Source organism: Schistocerca cancellata, chromosome 11 (assembly GCF_023864275.1).
Source record: "Schistocerca cancellata isolate TAMUIC-IGC-003103 chromosome 11, iqSchCanc2.1, whole genome shotgun sequence".
Lineage (NCBI taxonomy): Eukaryota > Metazoa > Arthropoda > Insecta > Orthoptera > Acrididae > Schistocerca > Schistocerca cancellata.
The window spans coordinates 103,229,174-103,253,291 of NC_064636.1; the positions used below are offsets into that span (position 1 = coordinate 103,229,174).

The following is a 24,118-nucleotide window of genomic DNA, read 5'->3' on the forward strand; positions in this document are numbered from 1 at the left end:
CAGAGCCCTTCCTGGCAAAAAGTAACAATTTCGGATGCGATCGAACTGCGGTATTGACCATCTGGTGGAATTAATGGAACTGACTGGCAGTCAGACCCTCTCCGTCTAACAGGTACTGCTAACGCACGGTTTTCTACATCTTTGGGCGGGTTTAGTGACATCTCCGAACAGTCAAAGGACCTGTTTCTGTGATGCAATATCCACAGTTAACATCAACCTTCAGGAGTTACCTGAGAACCAGGATGAAGCAAAACTTTTTTTGATGTGTGTATATGAGGGCGTAATGGAAACTATTACCTTACAATTTTTTCTGTGCAAACTCTGACACTGGTGATGTACATACTTCTGTCACACGAGATCAGTTTGTTGATAACATCACTGTACAGTGTTTGACTTTGTTAACAGAGCCACAACCTCATCTACACTCGTATCACTTCATCACTATCAAAGTTACATCATCCAAGTTGTTCTTTAAATTTTGGAAATAGATGAAAATCTGATGGGGCCAAGTCGGGACTGTACGGAGGATGACCGATGACAGTCAACCCGAGAAATCCGAATGCTGCAGCGTTAGTGTGCGGTCTGGTATTGTCACGCTGAAGAAGAGCGTGCTTCACGTGTGGCCAGTTATAAAGTCAATTACAGTACACTGCTTCCCACACACTGACATAATTATTTTGCACACCACCACATTACATGTCACAATTCGTAGCCCTCTGGCAGTAGCAGGTTGCAATTTGTGTCAGTGAAGTGGGAAAGTCAGCCAAGTAATATGAATGAATTGTAATACCTCAACGGATACTGAGAACAGAATAAACAATTTGGAGGCATTACATTTCAGCACACCCATGTATCAGCAAAAAAGTAATTGGAATGTATTCTGTGTCACAACAATGAAAAAATCTTAGTTAAAATTTTCCAAGTCAAGTGATTTTAAGAATGGTCAAGGAACCAGCAAACTGAAGGAGGGAGGGGGGGGGGGGGGGGGGGGGGGGGGAAATCTTAAGAAAAAGAATCACTATACCCTCCTATAGCCAGTGCATCTCTCATACCTCCCAAACTCTTGGGACATGCTCTGCAACAGAGGGAATTTCATTCTGGAAGCAGTTCCTTAGGGTGTGGTTAAGCCACTTCTCCAAAAATATATCCTTTTTTCCAAGGGATAGTACGGCACAGCATGCAGGGGTAGTGCTATGAAACTCAGGAAGTGGGGAGAGGATGTGGTGGTAAAAGGCTTTGTGGCTGGGCCCTGAATTGTTTAAATCTGCCAGGAGGTTTAATATAATATCTCTCTTCATCTGTAGCCTTATGCTCTGTTCTAACCTACTGTGCAGTCGTTTTGCTGCAGACTGAATCGAATCACATATCTTGTTCGATACCCTCTATGCTCTATGACGGTACTCTCTTCCGCGAGCATTTCTGTGCTAATAGACAAAATAAAATGGCACGTAGTCAGTATATACTGACCCGGTCCACGACTGTCCCCGCCCCGGTGGAGCCAGTGGCCGTGCAGTTCTGCGTGGGCCGAGAGCCGCGGGCCGCCGCGTCGTCAGCCCGTTCGGCACCCGTCGGCTGCGGCTGCGGCTGCACAGTGCTGTCGGCCTGCCTCGCAGCCGCAGTGCCGCGGTGGGCGTGGCCGCCACTGCTGCTGTTGCTGCTACTGCTGCTGCTACTACTGCTGCTGCTGCTACTGCTACCGCTGCCGCTCATTCCTGCTGTGCCGTTGGGGCTGTGACAAAACAGAGTCTCCTACAGTTTTTGTTTGAAACTTAATGCTAAATGTACACATTTCGAAATTAGTACGTTTTTACAACACTAAAATTTAGAGAATGGTAAGTCACACAGAGTAGACTGTGTGACATACAATTATCACCCTTTTGAAAGTACTTACATCGCATGCCACAGGATGTATGAAGAAACATTTTCTCAATTTGGCCAAAAAGGAGTCACCGGTCGGTAGGTCGATTTGCCGGAGGGGATCAAACGGCGAGATCGTCGCTCCCGTCAGATTAGGGAAGGAAGCCGGCTGTGCCCTTTCGAAGGAACCGTCCCAGCATTTGCCCGAAGCAATCTAGGGAAATCGCGCAAAACCTAAATCGAGACGTCCGGACGCCGGTCTGAACAGTCATCCTCCAGAATGCGTGTCCAGTGTGTTAACGAATGCACCACCTCGCCCGGTAGAGGTATCGTCAGATTAATGGTATGTAAGGGTAGAAAAGGAAAATATTGTCTAGATTTTAAATTAAGCCCAAAGATAATTCTGCAATGACATCTTTGTGCTGTTTCACAATTCACGTTACACACTTATAGAGGTTGTAGATGTGTTACAAACTTTTAAGGATGATGAAGACAGATGAACATATCAATTTGAGGTAAGGGTCCCTGGTTCAGAAATAAGCATGTCAAAAGTTACAAGAGAAAACTGTTCCGATACCTTTGTCAATAAAAGTTTTGCTACGATTTTAGGGTAAGCATCTTACAGAGGTAGTAATATAGAGCAAGACGACTGTGGCACGCTACTTTGTATGCATTCAATATCCACTGTTAGTCTCGAAGTGCACAGCAGAGAGTTCTTCACACAACAATAGTGACTCTGCCATCACCTCCATCTCAGATTATCAGTCGAGTACTGTGTAATTACATGAACCAGTTATGCAGTTTCCTTTTTAATAATAAATTTGTGTTCTGTAAGCTTTGTATTTAGCGCCTATATTTCATCCTTAGTAGTTCACCTAGATAGGGTCCTATCCAAAGTGTTACAATATTTCCAAATATCCTATTTTACTGAGCTGAAAAGACATTTCAGTAAACTTTCACTGCAGTTAAGAAACTCTGTGGAGAAGTAAATTTCATAATTATTCAGTGAGCCTAAGTTTTGAAATACTCCACGTATTTTTCATAAAGGGACTTAAAGACTATACTTACTGAAATCTCAGTACACTATTATGATTTCCAGTAACAATTGTGATGATCCATAATAGTTACTGGCTAGCAGACTTTGAAGGGCCAGCACGAGGATTACTTATTTTGCAAGTTTGGAAGTAACAGTGTTTACAATTTCATTTGTATGTAGTTAATAGGGTTTCTCATGTTGTGTTGTGAATAAAATGTTCAGCCTTGATCCGAGTCTACTGGTAGATTAGTTTCTGGGTCCCCACGCTAATTGTTAAGCCAAATTTAATTTTCATATTACAATTACAGCATTAACGACATGCACTTACCAGCTCTCTAAAATTTGCATGCTATAATAAGCAATTGGCTACAACTACTGAAACAATACTAGAGCCCAGTAAATAATATAAGGAGCTAAATAATGTAAGGAAGTGAATGCTCTCTAAGTATAAAAATAATAATAGGAATAGAGGATGTAATTACCTGACAGCCTTTTGAAGGACAGTATTTACCAATAATTAAGCTGATAAAAGAACATCTAGTCCAAGTTAATATTGATGCACCATTAGTAATTATTTATCTGTGATAATCATTAGCTTCCTGCTTTAATGTACAGATAGGAAGTGTTAATGTACATATAGTAAGTGTTAATGTGTAGGTAGTAAGTGTCACAAGAGCCAGTTTGTGCAAAAACAGTTAATATTCCCACTGTGTTGTTCATGCCAAACTAGTGTTACATTGTTTGATAAACTACGTTACTTCTTGGTATCTTACTTACAAACATAATTTTTGTATCAAGTAAAGGCAATCTAAATAGTTAACGTTGCTTACGAAATGTTCTAGTACTCGATACAACTTTGCCTTACGAGGCTAGCGACTGTTTCCTTTTATGTAATTACAGGGTGTTTCAAAAAGGACTTTCAACTTTAAAAATTTATAGAAATTTATTGAAAGAAGATACAGGGCTGGGTCCAGTGTTATTTTGTAGGGAAACACATCAAGTTTTTTTACCTTAAATTAAAGATTTTATCCTGCACACATCCCATCGGAAGTCAATTCGCTGTATCATTGCAGGTGTAACTTGCTCAGTGGCAGTGTAAATTCTTGCTCTAAGTTCAGGTAGAGAAGCTGGCACAGGAGGTACAAACATGATATCCTTGCTGAAACCCTATTAAGAAAACGGAAATTGAGTGGTGTCAGGTCTGGGGAACGTGGGGGCCAAGCAACTGGTGCATCAAGGCCAATTCATTGACCTGGAAAGCTGTCACTGAGAAAATCCCAGATGCTGGCCTAGTAGTAGGGTAGTCCATGTTGGATGAAGTAAACATTTCATTCTTGGTCATCCTCACTGATCTGTGGTATCAAAAATTGTTGTAACATATGCAGGTACACTATCCTGTTAATGAGTCTTCATGGAAGAAAAGGGGGCCGTACGCTTTGTTCTCGCTCAATGTACAAAAAACGGTCAGTTTAGGGCTATCACAAACGTGTTGCAATGTTTGATGTGGATTTTCACTGCCCCAAATCCTACAGTTACCTGTGTTAACCTTGCCACTTAAGTGAAAAGTCGTCAGAATGGATGATTTTGTCCAAGAAATGTTCATCCTCAAGTAATCAATTTAACATATTCACACAGAAGCTCTTTCAAGCAATTTTATCAGTGTCTTATTGCTTGTACAACAGTCAATCTGTACAGTTTGAAAAGCAAACAGTTTCTCCCCACATGCTGAACAGTCTTATGTGGGATTTGCAGTTCACGAGATGCACGCAGGGTCGATTTCTTAGGGCTGTTGACAAAACATTGTCTCACTCGCTCGATGACATCTCCAGATGTGCTCGGACGACCTGACGATTTCCCATGTCTTACTGAGCACCCTGATCCTATACAACACTTATGCCACTCATAAACTGTAGGCCTATTAGGAGGATCTTTAGGGTACTCGGTACAGAAATTACACTGAACTGTTGTCGCCGACATCGATTCTTCAAACCAAAACGCACAGCTGGCACACTCGGGTCCAGTGAAGGCAGCCATCTTTAATGGAATTGCTGCTAGCACTTCTTACAGTACGATTCGGCACTAGTGAACTACGTGAGACAAAACTCTTATTTCCTTATGAATTGACACTCCAATCACCTCCGTAGGTACTACGAATTAATTTATATGAATTTTCAAAGTTATAAACTCCTTTTTGAAACACCCTATACAGTTTGTTGGATTACTATTACAACCTCAGCCCCATTGGCATTTTTTGTGCTGCTGCTTCCTTTAAATAAAAATCTTTGGAGAATTGGAAATAGTCTGATACCTTAACCATTATATGCACGATAACAATAAATACCGTGTTTACTCGAATCTAAGCCGCACTCGAATCTGAGCCGCACCTGAAAAATGAGACTCAAAATTCAAGGGGAGAGAAAAGTTTTAGGCCGCACTACCAAATCAAAACAAAGTTGGTCCATTGTAATATGAGACACAATTTAGGTCGAATGAATGACAATACAGCTACAGTAGTTTGGTTAGAGTCGTAAGCTTTACAGTTAAGCTTTACCAAGTAGCCATTGCTATGCGTCAGGAACTTCGTCCGTATTTATACGGGTACCCTTCCTTTTTCACGTGCTTCCTCTGGTTTGAATTCATTGCTTATTTTTCTTTGATCTGATAAGTGCTGTTCTCTTTGGTATAGGTGTTTACGTCACTCTAAGCTGAAAATGCATTACTGTACTGTGTCTTGCATGGTTTGTCGCATTCTGATAATGAGCGTTTACGACCTGTCGCCGCTCACGGCATGGCTTGCATTTTGTGCTCGCTACCGCCACTTACAATTAAAAAACAAAAGAGAGGAATCGTCTCATTAGCGAAACAATAGCAAGAGACTGCTATTTGTTGTTACTTACACTGCTGCTTTCTTTGATAATCATCGAGAACCAAATAATAGACTGCGTATGATAGAAGATGTTCTGAATGAGAGTTTAGCGAAAATTTTTCTCCATTTGAAAATCTTTGCAGAAGCCTCTTTAGTACATTACATTCTGCACAGAAATCAGAGTCATCTTAGATTTAAAACTGTAGTCAATTGCCGTGCTTCATTTCTGATTGTACCACTATTAGGCGTAAGAATAATACGAATATAATCATGAGACGATATGTATATTCTTCTGCGTTTGCTGTTGTCTCACTCTAGTTTCGTAGTTTATAAGGCAGACAGGATTTAAATGAGATAGCAGCAAACACGAAACAATACGTGGGAAAATGTTTATATTCGTATTATTCTTACGGTGAAGAGAATACTGCATGTGATTCACAATACGTAAAAGTTCCTATTAGCAATCATCTCACAGGTAGGAAAAATTTCAAAACGTAGAGTTTCCCATATTGACAAACATCCCAACAGTCTTGCCAGTCGGACTTTCGTAGTACATTGAAATGCTGCTACATTCGAAGATGAACAATACGGAATTTGTATTTACTTCGTCGCATAATGTATGAAAATGTAGTGGTCGAAACTCGGGGTGGAGAAAAAAAGCTCATCTTCCACCTTTTTTTTAAATTTATTTACTGACGCAAAAGTTTCGGCGCCAGTATTTATCTTTGTGCCTGTGAAGCATGCCTGTGTAGCGCTAGATATATTCGACGGCAGGACTTAGTCGTGGCGGCACCTACCAACATTTTTCAGAACTTCCGCTTACTTCGCACTCGATTCTAAGGCGCAGGCGGTTTTTTGGATTACAAAAACCGGAAAAAAGGTGCGGCTTAGATTCGAGTAAATAAGGTAAGTATCCTTTCACAGGAGTAAAGTTATCGGTGTGTGGCTAATTTAGTAGGAGCCGGCAGTGTTGTACCGGACGAGGACGCGGAGAGCGCCCAGAGCCCTCAGACAGCGTGACGCACCTGGCGGTGGCGGCAGTGGCGGCCGGGGCGGGCAGCGGCGGCGGCGGCGGCGGCGGCTGCCCCTGCAGGTTGTACGCCTGGAGCAGGTCGGCGAGGTGCGGGCTGCCCGCGACCAGGTCGAGCGGGCTCTTGCCGCGGTGGTTCCTCTTGCCCAGGCTGCAGCCCTCCTGCACCAGGTAGCACGCGATGGCCAGCGCCACCGGGCTCTCCTCCTCCACCCGCTGCGCCTGCATCAGCTGCGTGTAGATCTGCCCGACACACACCCGTTCCGTCACCTACCGCCACCGGGTAAACGGCTCCGAATGCATTTTGCACTGTCCTCGTAACTCGCACAGTCTACCTTTTTAGATCGGGAACCTAATCTTAAGACGATAGTAAATTGCTTACGAGGGAACCTCGCCATCGCACCCCCCTCAGATTTAGTTATAAGTTGGCACATTGGATAGGCCTCAAAAAACTGAACACAGATCAACAGAGAAAACAGGAAGAAATTGTATGAAAAAAAAAAACAAGCGAAATATACAAACTGAGTAGTTTGTGCGCAAGATAGGCGGCATGGAGAATGGTACGAACTCAGCAGTGCCGCGGTCCCGTGGTTAGCGTGAGTAGCTGCGTAACGGAAGGTCCTCGGTTCGAGTCTTCCCTCGAATAAAAATTTTACTTTCTTTATTTTCAGACAATTCATTTGTTGCAGTTTATGTGACAAACTCTTACGTTTTCACTTTTTTGGGAGTGATCATCACATCGAGAGTTGAGCAGTGATTAAGTACTTCGTACAGAAAGGTACGAAAGCAGAGGACATTTGTGCCAATTTCCAGACTATACTAGGGGACTCTGCTCCTTCCTATTCAACTGTTTCCAAGTGGTGAAATGAATTTAAATTTGGTTGGGAGAGCTTAGATGACGATCCGCGCAGTGGTCGGCCAAGATGTGTCACTACTGCAGAAATCATTGCACAAGTGCACAAAACGGTCACGGAGGATCGCCGATTGAAAGTGCGTGATATTGCTCACGCTTGCCAGATGTCTTCTGAAAGGGTATATCATATTTTAACTGAAGAATTAGAAATGAAATAAATTATCTGCAAGATGGGTGCCACGACTCTCGGCGCTGAATCAAAAATGCACGAGACTGGACATATCGGTACAATATTTGGCCCGTTTTAGGCGAAACAAACAAGATTTTTTTGTGCCGGTTTGCTACCACAGATAAAACTTGGATGCACTACTATACCCTAGAGACAAAACAACAGTCAAAGCAGTGGAAACATACTGATTCTCTGCAACCAAAGAAAGCAAAGACAATTCCTTCGGCAGGAAAGGTGGTGGCATCAGTGTTCTGGGATGCAAAGGGGATTCTGTCAGTAGATTATGTCCTCACTGAGCAAACAATTACTGTAGAATACTATGCTAACCTCCTGGACAAACTGCGACAAAAGATATGTGAAAAAAGGCCAGGTTTAGCAAGGAAGAAATTCATCTTCCATCAAGACAATGCACGCCCGCACACATGCCATTATCATGGCGAAATTACATGAACTAAGATATGAATTGTTGCCACACCCACCTTATTCACATAATTTGGCTCCATCAGACTTCCACCTCTTCCCAAAACTGAAAATTTTTCTTGGTGGATGAGGATTCACTTCAAATGAAGAATTGATAGCCGGAGTTGACAACTATTTTGCAGGCCTGGAGGAAATTCATTTGTGAGATGGGATCGAGGCACTTTAACGTCGTCGCACCAAATGCATTAATCTACAAGGAGACCACATTGAGAAATAAAAAAAGTTTCAGTGATGCGAGTACTTTTTCTCTATTCTGTTCCTAGATCTTTTCAAACCATCCTTGTACTGTGGAAATAATCCCTGCAACACAAAACTAACAAACTAACTCAAAAGTATCTGGACATCCCTACACGATGCAGAATCGAGCACTAGATGTTACGACAGGCAGACCCAGTGGCATAGGAAGAGGCGAGGGGTATTGCATTGTCAGTAGAGAAGCAGTAACAGGAGAATGGGTCAGTTAGAGAGTTCAGTCTAGTCATCGGATGTCACTCAGCTGACAAATCCGCCAGGGACACTGCAAAATGGAAAGGTGAAGGAATGACAGGAGCTGAAACATAAACCGGGTAGACCTCATATTCCGACGGGCAAGGGCTGTCAGAGCATTGCAGAAAGCGATAGTAAAAATTGCACAAAATCAGTGGATGGAATTGATTTCGAGTTCCGAGGTGCCACCGGCAGTCCAGCTAATACGACAATTGTGTGTAGGGAGTTAAAAACAGGTGTACAGTGGGCAACCAGCCCCTCGTAAGCCACACATCGCTGTAGTGACAGCTAGGTGAAGTACCCAGTGGCGCCACTGGACAACAGATGACTGAACGAGTGGTTCGGAGTGATGAATCACACTGTACCCTGCGGTAATGCAATGGAAGGGTTTGGGTTTGGTGAATGCCTGGAGAAAGTTATCTGCTATTATGATTAGTGCCAACAGAGAAATACTGAGAAGATGGTGTTCAGTATGCAGGTGTTTTCCGTGGGTAGGATACGGTTCCCCTACTGTGCTCAAGAAAATAGGAATTTTGGAAGGACAGGAATACATTTTACACCATTATATACAGCACACGGCAGTGGGACAGTTTGGAGACAATGACCAATTACGCTACTGGCCATTAAAATTGCTACACCACGAAGATGACGTGCTACAGATGTGAAATTTAACCGACAGGAAGAAGATGCTGTGATATGCAAATGATGAGCTTTTCAGAGCATTCACACAAGGTTGGCACCTACAACGAGCTGACATGAGGAAAGTTTCCAACCAATTTCTCATACACAAACAGCAGTTCACAGGCGTTGCCTGGTGAAACGTATTGTGATGCCTCGTGTAAGGAGGAGAAATGGGTACCATCACGTTTCTGACTTTGATAAAGGCCGTATTGTACCCTATAGTGATTGCAGTTTATCGTATCACAACACTGCTGCTCGCGTTGGTCGAGATGCAATGACTGTTAGCAGAATATGGAATCGGTGGGTTCACTAGAGTAATACGGAATGCCGTGCTGGATCCCAACTGCCTCGTATCACTAGCAGTCGAGATGACAGGCATCTTATCTGCACGGCTGTAACAGATTGTGCAGCCACGTCTCGATCCATGAGTCAACAGATGGGGACATTTGCAAGACAACAACCATCTGCACAAACAGTTCGATGACATTTGCAGCAGCACGGACTATCAGCTCGGAGACCGTGGCTGCGGTTACCCTCGACGCGGCATCACAGACAGGAGTGCCTGCGATGGTGTACTCGACGACGAACCTGGGTGCACGAATGGCAAAATGTCATTTTTTTGGATGAGTCCAGGTTCTGTTTACAGCATCACGATGGTCGCTTCCTTGTTTGGCAACATTGCAGTGAACGCACATTGGAAGCGTGTATTTGTCATCGCCATACTGGCTTATCTCCCGGTGTGATGGTATGGGATGCCATAGGTTACACGTCTCGGTCACCTCTTGTTTGCATTGAAGGCACTCTGAACAGTTGACATTACATTTCATATGTGTTACAATCCGTGGCTCTATCCATAATTTGATCCCTGCGAAACCCTACATTTCAGCAGGATAATGCACGACCGCATGTCGCAGGTCCTGTACAGAACTTTCCGGATACAGATAATGTTTGACTGCTGCCCTGCCCAGCACATTCTCCAGATCTCTCACCAGATGAAAACGTCTGGTCAATGGTGGGCGAGCAACTGGCTCGTCACAATACGCCAGTCGCTACTCCTGATGAATTGTGGTATCGTGTTGAAGCTGCATGGGCAGCTGTACCTGTACAAGCCATCCAAGCTGTGTTTGACTCAATGCCCAGGTGTATCAAGGCCGATATTACGACCAGAGGTGGTTGCTCTGAGTACTGATTTCTCAGGATCTATGCACCCAAACTGCGTGAAAATGTAATCACATGTCAGTTCTAGTCTAATATATTTGTCCAATGAATACCCGTTTATCATCTGCATTTCTTCTTGGTGTAGCAATTTTAATGGCCAGTAGTGTGTATCGAGACAAGAATGTATGTTATCGGAAAGTGGCGTCTGCAAGGTGACCGTTTGCGGACAATGACAAGCCCGAAACGGTTAGGCACGCTCGAAAGTCCCTACCCGAATCCGACGGGACACTTTCGGAATTAGTCGGACACCGACATCGCTCCAGATCACAGTGTCCACATCACTATCTCCTCCAATTTCAGCTCTCGAGGAAGAATTGGCAGCCGTTCCTCCACAGACATTCGTACACCTCACCGAAAGTGTCCTAGCAGAGTTCGAGCCTTCACAAAGGTAAAGGGTAGACACACCTGATATCGTTGTTCACAAATAGCTGCCTAGATACTTCTGACCAGATAGTGTACAGCCAACCGTAAAACGGAGATAGGATGAAACCTGCATTCTCAGTGCATTTCAGTAGACGACTAGAGCATCCCGATCGTGAGAGGGACAGGTCGATTTGCATACACAGTTCAGTTTGTTGACACACCTCAAATGGTAAACTGGTGAATAAATCGTGCACACACTGTCAATTTATGGTAAGAAGGGTCTTCAGCACGGTAAGTTGCCTGGAAAAGTGAGGTACACCACAGTATCGTCATCCGACTGTTATCGTGACACACAAAATTGTAGATACGCCTCGTAACAGTCACCCGCAGATGACAATAACCACCGACGACCGCTACCGACGAATTACGGTTCACAGGTACTCCGAGGACCCTGTGGCAGAACTGCGTGTTACCTTTTTGGAAGCGAGAGGAAAGGCTGTGTCGAGACAGGTAGAACGTAATCGTCTCCTCAGACAGGCGGTGTCTCTTAAAAACAAAAACACAAACCCGTCAGCACTGTGGTGTGAGGAGGTGAGCAACGGAACACAGTTTCTCTTCATCGCCTGGGCCACGATCTGTCAGACATCCGACCATCACCGTAGACGAGTGTGGAAGTTCCCGTGTACTAAAGTGTGTCTCAGGCTCGTTGTCCCGCAGGTTCGGTGCGTACTCGATGAGTCACACTTCTGACAGAACACTACTGAGGTTAATCTGAGGGCTACGGAGTGTCAGGACGGGATCCTTTAAACTGTCATTCGAGCCTCACAGTCGACAGGTTTGTCTTTTCATTCAATAGTGCAGAAACGCAGCCTTCCCGCCTCTCCGACACAGTCGGCCGGGGGAGGGAGTTAACGATACGCCACAGCCTGCGATACCCGCAGACACGAATGCGGCAGAGCACAGCCGGGACCGAACGAAATTGGCAGAGTGTCATCACGGGAAGTCACCTCTCACACTCTGTTACCTCGGGAGGGCTGCCGCCGATAAGCGGGACACGCTCGCGCAGTGATGTCTCCACCACCTCGCGGATGGCGCACCGAGGAGGGTCCCAGTCTGTACTGGTGTGGACTACTGCGGTACTGAATGTAACCCGACACCAAATTTTAGTTATGACAGATGTGCAATTTTGAATGAACTGCCTTTACTTTGGTTATTGCGTTGTTATTACTTCAGAGTAAAGTTATTTTTTGCTTTCATAAGGCTGACTTTCTTAATTCCCTGCTGCACTTCAACCCAGGCCTGCTCACATTCATAGAGATGTAGGTGGTGCAAAACATTATTAAGGGGGGTTGGACATCAAACGGGCTGACTTGGAGCAGGAGAGGCACTACAAGACATTTTAATTTCCACTGTCTATACCTTTACAAATAAATCCATAAAACTTTGTCACCATGACTAACTAGTAAGGATTCAGGATTCACACTCGTAGCAGTGGCAGTTCAAAAACATGACAAATAATGTTTTTTTTACATGTGAAATTTCATCATTTTTTTCCACTTACTATTGGCTGCATTTGTTGCTATAGGCACACCGTTTCATATGTAAGAGAGATTCTCAGATGAATTTTGCACGGCCTACAAACCGTACTTACAGGTGTATGAAAGTCTAGAATTTATTTAATTTATGAAGAAAGAATGAGCTGTTACATTTTAAACTTCATGTTTAGAAAAAACTGAAAAATTTTATAGTTAATTCTCTGAATTTTTACCATAGTTTTTAATACACTCCTGGAAATGGAAAAAAGAACACATTGACACCGGTGTGTCAGACCCACCATACTTGCTCCGGACACTGCGAGAGGGCTGTACAAGCAATGATCACATGCACGGCACAGCGGACACACCAGGAACCGCGGTGTTGGCCGTCGAATGGCACTAGCTGCGCAGCATTTGTGCACCGCCGCCGTCAGTGTCAGCCAGTTTGCCGTGGCATACGGAGCTCCATCGCAGTCTTTAACACTGGTAGCATGCCGCGACAGCGTGGACGTGAACCGTATGTGCAGTTGACGGACTTTGAGCGAGGGCGTATAGTGGGCATGCGGGAGGCCGGGTGGACGTACCGCCGAATTGCTCAACACGTGGGGCGTGAGGTCTCCACAGTACATCGATGTTGTCGCCAGTGGTCGGCGGAAGGTGCAAGTGCCCGTCGACCTGGGACCGGACCGCAGCGACGCACGGATGCACGCCAAGACCGTAGGATCCTACGCAGTGCCGTAGGGGACTGCACCGCCACTTCCCAGCAAATTAGGGACACTGTTGCTCCTGGGGTATCGGCGAGGACCATTCACAACCGTCTCCATGAAGCTGGGCTACGGTCCCGCACACCGTTAGGCCGTCTTCCGCTCACGCCCCAACATCGTGCAGCCCGCCTCCAGTGGTGTTGCGACAGGCGTGAATGGAGGGACGAATGGAGACGTGTCGTCTTCAGCGATGAGAGTCGCTTCTGCCTTGGTGCCAATGATGGTCGTATGCGTGTTTGGCGCCGTGCAGGTGAGCGCCACAATCACGACTGCATACGACCGAGGCACACAGGGCCAACACCCGGCATCATGGTGTGGGGAGCGATCTCCTACACTGGCCGTACACCACTGGTGATCGTCGATACTTGACCAATTTACTTTCTTTCACACTAGTTTTTGAAACTACATTTGCATTTGTTTATTGCTGTTTATAATTTTTCGCTGTATAAAACTTGTCAAAACATTCACCTGGGTGAAGTTGCAGCTTCCGCTCGTATGTTTTGGAGTAGAAAATTGATTCCTTTCATCCCCATTTCTCCTTGTGTTTTCTGCAAAGCATGCAATCCTTAGCTGATTTTTTTCATACTTTTGCAATATAAAATGCGAAAAGTGAGTTTACAGTTGTTCTCCACAGTCATTTTTGTCTTTCGAGTAAAGAATATAACTGTTCACTGCAGCAGATTCAATCAGCCACAAGAATAATTTTTTTCCACAGCTTGTGGGACAGTCTGGTAAAAACATAGCATCTGCATTACTGATCAGCCCTGTACACTCCTCCCATAAACGTGTATTCCCAAATAACAGTGGGTTTCAGGAACCACACAGGCTCTTTGTTCCTGTAACCAGTGATTAGTTGGATTTGAGGACCAAAGAGTTTACTCAAACAGTCACTGATCTCTTGGCATGGAATGAAAGACACACGATTTTCATCTCACTTTGATAGCCACATAATTCACGTTCATCAAGTTTTGTCTTCTTCAAATTGCATGGAAAATCTTTCCTAGAAGGCATAACTGTACCTGTTAGACGAAATTTCATTTTGTGCAGTTCCTGAGCAAGTCGAGGGCTCGTACAGGACCTGTCAGTAAATGTATGATAGCCTGAACCACATGCACAAGCTAGTAATTTCTCTGTCACATGAACCACTATTCAAACTGCCGAAGGTGAATCAGGGCAAATCAGACTTTCGATAGTGGTCTATCCACAATATGGGATGTGAGAAAAACCATAACCATTTCCTGAATTACACAGGCAGAAACGTGAAACTCCACATCACAGGCTTCTCTGGGTTGTAACACTTTAACTGAATTCCTCCTTTGAATCCTACTGTGCTCTCATCTATAACCACATTTTTTGGTACATAAAAGTTCTTTGCACTCAATGTCATAATACTCACTAAAATTCTTCACCTTGCTCGAACTCATACATTGACATCCCTGAGCTGTGACAGTTGGAACTAAACACAGCATTCAAAATAAAAATAAAAAAATAAAAAATAAAAAAAAAGATAAAATACAGAGACAAGAAAAAAATATTGGAAAATGTAGTTCATTCTAGCCAGTCTTCTGTAAGGTAGTTAATTAATTTTGCCTGTAAATTGAAGGCCTAGTTCAATATTACACCAAGAAAAGCCTTCAATTCCTCTTACGAAACATCCCTCCAGGAGTACCACATTGAGCGTTTTGTGTTTTGCACGTGGAGTGACTTTCTGTATCTTTCCTCCAGCATACACATCTGTAGCAGACACAAATTCACTAATAAGAGCTGGAAATATTCGAGTTTGTATTTTGATCGAACACCGGGAGAAATGGTGATTTCTCAACGTGTGACAGACAAAGGAAACTTCACGAGATCACTGTCACCGTCGCAATAAACTTTCCAGGTTTTCGCTACAGGTTTTCTCTCTCCGTCGCTTTCCACTCCGTCAGTAGATTCTGATTCACTGGAATTTATACCACTGTACACAGCAGAAACTTCTTCCCAGTTACTTTCATCACTAAATTCTCTTTCATCCATAACGTCTTCGGGGAGCCACCTGGCAATATCGACATCACTTACATGTTTTCTACCAGCCATTATCGTACTAGAAATGTAAGAATGCAACACGCTTCGAGTTGCCAGATTTTTGTACTGAGTGCTGCCATGCGCCTAATGAGTTCCAATAACAGAGCAGACAGAAACCACAATAACAGAAACGTGTCTGACGTCGTATGAGGTTGGAGCCATAGTTCAAAATTATGATGTCTGACATTGTCCGACAGTGGAGTGGACACAAATCGTGTTATCACACAATAAGAGGGATTTCTGTCTATTTATAGACAGTTTTATGCGGACAGTACATCGTGGCAGTCTGTTGCAATCATAAATAAACGAGAACTATGAGTGCCCGAATGGAGACAAGTTGTGCGAGGGAACAAGCCCCGTCTCCTGTTTCAAGGGCTGCCATCCTACAACTGCGTCCCGTGTCTTGATGAAAGCGTAACTGACATAACAATCACAGGGATCGCCAATTCCTTTTTTTTTTTTTTTGTGGTAAGATTAGCATTTGAATCCCTTCATGCACCAGGATTAAACCCTTCTTTCATTTCGGAATGTTGTTGTTGTTGTGGCCTTCAGTCCTGAGACTGGTTTGATGCAGCTCTCCATCTATCCTGTGCAAGCCTCTTCATCTCCCAGCACCTATCGCAACCTACATCCTTCTGAATCTGCTTAGTGTATTCATCTCTTGGTCTCCCTCTACGATTTTTACCCTCCACACTGCTCTCCAGTACTAAATTGGTAATCCCTTGATGCCTCAGAACATATCCTACCAACCGATCCCTTCTTCTTGTCAAGTTGTGCCACAGACTTCTCTTCTCTCCAATCCTATTCAATACTTCATTAGTTATGTAATCTACCCATCTAATCTTCAGCATTCTTCTGTAGCACCACATTTCAAAAGCTTCTATTCTCTTCTTGTCCAAACTATTTATCGTCCATGTTTCACTTCCATACATGGCTACACTCCATACAAATACTTTCAGAAATGACTTCCTGACACTTAAATCTATACTCGATGTTAACAAATTTCTCTTCTTCAGAAACGCTTTCCTTGCCATTGCCAGTCTACATTTTATATCCTCTCTACTTCGACCATCATCAGTTATTTTGCTCCCCAAATAGCAAAACTCGTTTACTACTTTAAGTGTCTCATTTCCTAATCTAATAACCTCAATATCACCCAACTTAATTCGACTACATTCCATTATCCTTGTTTTGCTTTTTTTGATGTTCATCTTATATCCTCCCTTCAAGACACCCTCCATTCCGTTCAACTGCTCTTCCAAGTCCTTTGCTGTCTCTGACAGAATTACAATGTCATCGGCGAACCTCAAAGTTTTAATTTCTTCTCCATGGACTTTAATACCTACTCCGAATTTTTCTTTTGTTTCCTTTACTGCTTGCTCAATACACAGATTGAATAACATCGGGGAGAGGCTACAACCCTGTTTCACTCCCTTCCCAACCACTGCTTCCCAGCTTTCGGAATGAGAAAAGAAAATAAGCAATCCACAGCACAAAGTAAATTGAGTACACAATGCATTTGGTGGTGGCTACAGTGCAAATGTTAGCTTCAGTTGGCAGTGGTGGTTCAGACCTGACCATTACCAGTAACTTACGCAACTGTAGTTGAGAACACTCCCCACGTAAAGCTGCCACAATACAGTGTCCACATAATACATTACATTTCTTTATGTTGAGGGACAACTCCAATTCCTGCACCAAGTGTCAACCTCCTTCTCCACCGTGTCGATCGTCGGTAGGTCGTCCTGAATTTTGCTACAGTTTTCTAGCACTGTGACTTCTTTACAGACAACAGTATCTGCCTTGTGGGGCTTCAAACATTGAGTGTTGCCTCGGATTTGTTCAATGTAAACATTTAACATGTGTGCTGCAATTGGTGATTAGGTTTTTGTTCGCCAAGAAATGGAGACAAACTGAAATTTATTGGGAACCTTGCACGGCATATGAAAATAGTGTAATGAGTGAAGCTGAAATGAGACAATGGTGCACAATGTTTAACAATGGCCACATTAATGTCCACAAGGAAGCATGAAGTTGCCAGCTGAGCATTATCAATGCTGAACCGGTGGAGAAAATCAATGAAAAGATTCACAAAAAAAAAACAGCCATTTCACAATTTTGGCGCTCTCACTACAGTTTCCTTAAATTTTAACGAACTTTGTTATTTCGTGTTGTGATGCAACTTCTAGGCTACCGAGATTTGTGCGAGATGGGTAACGAAACTCTTTCCAGAATGTCACGAAGCAGCACAGGGCAGCATCTCTGACAGTTCTCGAGGCCTACGACAAATACGGAAAAACACTTCTCGATTGTGTCGTAACGAGGGATGAGACTTGTGTACAGTTCGTAACTTGTGAGACAAAACAGCGGCCTATGGAGTGGGATCACAAAACGGAGGAAATGTTTGCAAAGATTGCCATCAAGAATGATTACTGGAGATTGTTTCTGGCAGATTTCCTCAAACGAGTGAAACATTAAAAAAATTAAGAAGTGCGATAGGAAAACAAGTGTCTGGCAAGTGTCCAGGAAAGTAGCATTCCGAGAATTTTTTCATTCGTGACAATGCACGATCCCACACAGTCATTCAAACTTGACAGATCCCCGATAATTTCAGATGGGAGCATTTCGGTCATTCACTAAACAGTCTAGGCTTTAGTCCAAAGGACTTTAACTTCTTTCCACACCCGAAGACCTGGCTCACAACATAGTTCACACAAAATGACGAGGAACTGCATGCAGGTGGAAATATGTGGTTGAAGTCTCAAGCAGCAACATTCTATGATGATGGAATAAAAAAATGGTATTGTGATAAGTGTCTTAATTTGTGCAAAGATAATGCTAAAAATAGAATGAGATTTTCACTCTGCAGAGGAGTGTGCGCTGATATGAAACTTCCTGGCAGATTAAAACTGTGTGCCGGACCGAGACTCGAACTCGGAACCTTTGCCTTTCGCGGGCAAGTGCTCTACCAACTGAGCTACCAAGCACGACTCGCACCCCGTCCTCACAGCTTTACTTCTGCCAGTACCTCGTCTCCTACCTTCCAAACTTTACAGAAGCTCTCCTGCGTACTTGCTAAAAATAGCTGAACAATGTGCCTTCCAAATTGAAGTAACAATTTTTTTCTCCATTTGGTGTTTTTATTATTTTTCTAAAATGTAAGTTTCATTTTGATAAGCTCTTGTACATACTGTGAAAAATAATGGATCTGTAACAGTTGCTTGCGGCCTGAAGTTACTTTTAGATCTGAAGGCTTGTCTCCGGTAACGATGACATGACGGGTTCTGTCTTCTAGAAAGTGGTCAAACCAATTAGAAAGCTGGTACAATATTTTGTACACTTGTATCTTGTTCATTAGGAAACAGTGCAGAACTACACTAGACACTGTCAAGAAGTGGGGTAATACAACACCCACCAGATGCACACAGTGATGCCGGGTTTCACACAATCATTTTCTGCCGAATCCATATTTGTTCCTACAGAGGAGATTTTTGGCAAACTCGAGGATAAAACACATTCGAAAGTTGTGCAACACACCCACATCCGTGACGTATGCCTGCAGCAGTGCCGGGGCTAACAAACGACTCCGGCAGTGCAGGCCACTCGCGCTCGGCAGCTGGACTCACCCCGTAGATGGCGGGCGCCTCCAGCTCGTGGATCTGCGTGCAGATGGACGCGCGCTTCATCAGTGCCAGGTGCAGCCCCGTGTCGCCGTCCTCGTCCTCCGCGTTGACGTCGCCGCCCGTCGACACCACCAGCTCCACCACCGAGCAGTGGCCCTGCGACCGTATCGGAAAATGCACAGCTACCGAGAGAGTCACACCGAAACTCTCGACAGATCCTCCGCTACGACTGCGACTCCGACAGTGTAATAAAAGTGACTGCATTACTGTAACCTACAGACGTTACACTAAGAATTGACACATTGTGACATCGTGTGACCACATGATGTACAGAACGTATGAAAAATAGAGAGCAAAAATTTAGATATTTATTCGCCATATGCAGAGAGCTAAAAACAGTTCGACATATTTTAACTACAAGTTTTTTTGTTGCAACACTTATTTACTTACTTGTAGTGATACAATTTACAGTATGAGCTCATTTCAGCATTTTGTCATTATCTAGTGTACCTGTGAAGATGGGACAATAGGTATAATATTGTTCCTCGCGTCTGCGCTAGTCTGCGCATATGTATGTCACCTAATGCTTACATCTTAATTGGTATCTGTAGCACCACAATCCTTTTGGAAACCTGTATCCTCTCCCAGCCTCATCCCTACTCTTCCAAAGAGGGCATATGTGTAATATCACTAATTTACACCAATTTAAATTGCTGCTTTGATTTAGTCTTTTCTGGTTATCTGCTTTTGACAATGTTGACTGGAATACTCTCTTTCAAATTCTAAAGGTGGCAGGGGTAAAATACAGGGAGCGAAAGGCTATTTACAATTTGTACAGAAACCAGATGGCAGTTATAAGAGTCGAGGGACATGAAAGGGAAGCAGTGGTTGGGGAGGGAGTAAGACAGGGTTGTAGCCTCTCCCCGATGTTATTCAATCTGTATATTGAGCAAGCAGTAAAGGAAACAAAAGAAAAATTCGGAGTAGGTATTAAAATCCATGGAGAAGAAATAAAAAATTTTAGGTTCGCCGATGACATTGTAATTCTGTCAGAGACAGCAAAGGACTTGGAAGAGCAGTTGAACGGAATGGACAGTGTCTTGAAAGGAGGGTATAAGATGAACAACAAAAGCAAAATGAGGATAATGGAATGTAGTCGAATTAAATCGGGTGATGCTGAGGGAATTAGATCAGGAAATGAGACAAAGTAGTAAAGGAGTTTTGCTATTTGGGGAGCAAAATAACTGATGATGGTCGAAGTAGAGAGGATTTAAAATGTAGACTGGCAATGGCAAGGAAAGCATTTCAGATTTGTTAACATTGAGTTTAGATTTAAATGTCAGTAAGTCGTTTCTGAAAGTATTTGTATGGAGTGTAGCCATGTATGGAAGTGAAACATGGACGGTAAACAGTTTGGACAAGAAGAGAATAGAAGCTTTCGAAATGTGGTGCTACAGAAGAATGCTGAAGATTAGATGGGTAGATCACATAACTAATGAGGAAGTATTGAATAGGATTGGGGAGAAGAGAAGTTTGTGGCACAACTTGACCAGAAGAAGGGATCGGTTGGTAGGACATGTTCTGAGGCATCAAGGGATCACCAATTTAGTATTGGAGGGCAGCGTGGAGGGTAAAAATCGTAGGGGGAGACCAAGAGGTGAATACACTAAGCAGATTCAGAAGGATGTAGGTTGCAGTAGGTACTGGGAGATGAAGAAGCTTGCACAGGATAGAGTAGCATGGAGAGCTGCATCAAACCAGTCTCTGGACTGAAGACCACAACAACAACAACTGGTTATCTGGATTCAAATACACCGAACTTTATTTATTTATTTATTTATTTATTTATTTATTTTGCAGCAAATTGATAATTGTTTTTTCATTGTTTACGTTGGGCCTCACCAGAATGTAGAATGAAGGAAACATGTTGGATTAAAAGCTCATGTACCATCACCACTTGTACATTATACAACCTTCAGGCACATGGTATGAATAATTTTGCTATTGTAGCTATGGAGTAATTAATGATTAAAGTTCTGGTATTTCTAGTCCTGAAAAGATAGCTTTTTCATGTTTTCAAGCTAAAAAATTGATTGTAACTCTAATAGAAATATGACATGGTGATTTTTCAGTCAGAACCAAATATGCTCATGTTCTAATTGATGTTAGTTAACAGAACTGTAATTACGACTGTACAGAAATGTAAAATTTTACAGTGCAAAATTTAATTAATTAAATCTAGGCCTTTCATTCAATAAAACTAATCGCTCTGTTCACCTGTAAATATTAGTGTGATCATTCTGTAAGTAAGTAAAATGATATAAGCAAAATAACAAAATATATTGTTGAAATGATAAAACATGTAATTTATGGTCTTAATAGAAACAGAGTCTTTCTTGTCTTTGTACGAGATTATTCACTTTTATTTCATGTAAATTTGGGTAGTGTAGTTTCAGCTCTCTGAGACTGCAGAATTTTGAGTGTCAGATTTCCGGTGCGGCTTAGATTTGGGAAATTTTTTTTCCTTGATTTCGAGTCTCATTTTTCAGGTGCGGCTTAGATTCGAGTAAATACGGTAAATAAATAAATAGTGCAGCAAAAACATTGTAGTTAAAATAAAATAACCCATTCTTCAATCACATGTATGCTGTGGGGCACTGGAAAGAAATCCACTGAAAAAAATTTCATTACAACACGTGTCCAGAAGTGTTTGGTTTCAGGGTTATGGCCTCCAAAACACCGATATTCACCAGAATGCTTTTCCTGCTGCAAGCTGTTGCTTTTAAAGAAGATGTTTGAAAATTTCTATCTCCTGTTCGAATACAGACCCCACATCGATGCCTCACGGCTGAGGAACCCAATCCCAAACTCCAGGAGTTCTGCATATTTCGTTACAACCTGCCACAATTTCATTCCAAACAGATTCCGTCTCAGACAACAGAGACAAATAAACCGACTAATGCCCCACAAGTAGAAAACGATACGGCTCACATAACGTGAGTGAGGAGGGCGAACAATCCGTCGAGCAGGAAACTTTCGATACAAACACTGATGGGACATATGACTGAAGTGCACGTAAGTGCCACAATGCGAGAAATGAGCTCGTATACAAACAGACAGTGGAGTGCTGTCAACAGCATGAGATATGATGTTTTCCAGGAAGTCTGTGTACACCTGCCCCATAATTATGTTTACAAGTAAACAGGATCCAACTAATTGATCACCAACGAGAGCAGCCAACAAGCTGAGGGAGAACCAAACTCAGTGATGCCACTCATGTGAACCGCACTACCATCTGCGAATAACGTTACGGCAGAAAGTCTGAATCTGCAGCACACTTCTGCCGGCACCATTCATTCACAGAATGTAATGTGCGGAGGGTGATCTACTGCTGACAGGGTCTGTACACATTGCAAATGCTAAGGACACAAATGCTGCTCTCGCAACAGTCTCCAACAGTCGTACGAAACTGAGCACTTCAGGATGTGTTTTAATAAAGTTCTTTTATCGTCTACTAGCTGCAGTGCCCAGTGTTGCAGGTAAGATCTCTGCAATTGTTTTGCTTCTTTATACTAATTTTGTAGATGCTATGAACCACCTGATTGTGACATTTTACTGTACGCATCTTATTGCCGATACTCACAAATAATGGGATGCATATAACCTTCCGAAGAAGGGCACTAAGTGTCTGAAATCGGTACAGAAATTAAATTTATTTATGCAACTGACTGCTTATTTCTTGTTATGAATTATGAACTCTTATGTAGGCAGTGATCTCCCTCTTGCCTTGAAGGTAAAGTGTTCAAAATTTCATCAAGATCAGAATAAAACTGTAAATTCACGTGAATTACAAAGAAAACAAATGAGCTGACATTCTTCTTTATATAAATGGGGAATACATATCTAAAACGATGCCCTCTATTTCTGTACAGGGTGTCCCATTTGTCTCGACCACCATAAATAACTGTTTGTCCAGAAGCAAATTACAAAATGTTTCAAGCAGATGTTCTTTAGCCGTCAGGGGACACCAATCAGCACGACTGTCTTGGTAGTAGCTTTGTTTTTTACAAAGATATGAACAGCGGTATGACTTTTTTAAATGGCACCCTGTATTTTTAATTCATTAATTCATTTCCTCTTCTAAAGACCTATTCAAAAATGTATCACAGTGTACCATTCACTCAAACACAACACTGACGTTGACGCTCCCAGCGCTTAGTGCAGGTACTCGGGGTAATGGAACACATCCACGTGCTGATGTTGACAGGGGACAAACGTAAACATAAGTAGAATGCACACCCATCATTCCGTCAATCATAGTTAGTTGAAGATTTGTGTGAATAGAATGTAGACCAATGAAGAGAAGGTAGAAATGCTACTCATGTATGGTGAATGTAAGTTAGCAGAACAGCAATTGCAATAGTGTTTTCTTATGTACGGGTACATTTAGTAAAGTAGTTTAGTCCTTTTCAATACTGTTGTGCAGAGTAGGCACACAGTAAAGTCTGTCCTTCCTACAAACTGCATCGACATAACGGTTTCTTTTATTGTTGTTGTCGATGATGATGATGATGATGATGATGATGATGATGATTGGCGAAATACTACGCAAGCAGTGGAACTGTACAGAGCAATATCCTGAAAAGAACCCACCTTCCCAACAGATGTTTTCTCGTCTTGCTGTGATGCTTCAGGAAACGGGAAGTTTCAATCCACGACAATGCAATCGCCGTAGCCCTCGCACAGACGAAGCTGCTGAAGTTACTGTTCTCACTTCCTTTACTATGAATTCACATGTGGGCACACAACAGCTTGAACATGAGATTGGCATTCCTAAAACTAGTGTAAGTGATATTCTTACACGTCACCGCTTCCATTCTTACCATGTACACCTACATCGAAAACTGCATGGCAATGATTTCCAGAATCGTGTACAGTTCTGTCGGTGGGCACAGCAGCAAATCCTCACCAACCCGAACTTCTTCCCCAAAGTTCTATTTACTGATGAATGTTCCTCCTCAAACAAAGGACAG

The 24,118-nt window shown here is 43.0% G+C and overlaps 1 protein-coding gene across 1 annotated transcript in view; it reads right to left on the reverse strand.

Annotated features, from left to right (window-relative positions):
* LOC126108953 (E3 ubiquitin-protein ligase MIB2) overlaps positions 1–24,118 on the reverse strand; it is a 224,455-nt gene that overhangs the window by 14,562 nt on the left and 185,775 nt on the right. The window contains exons 14-16 of the mRNA XM_049914336.1: positions 19,089–19,241; positions 6,773–7,032; positions 1,644–1,693 (exon numbers count right to left, since the gene is read on the reverse strand). Coding sequence (XP_049770293.1) covers positions 1,644–1,693; positions 6,773–7,032; positions 19,089–19,241 — 463 coding nt within the window. The remainder of the gene's footprint in view (positions 1–1,643; positions 1,694–6,772; positions 7,033–19,088; positions 19,242–24,118) is intronic.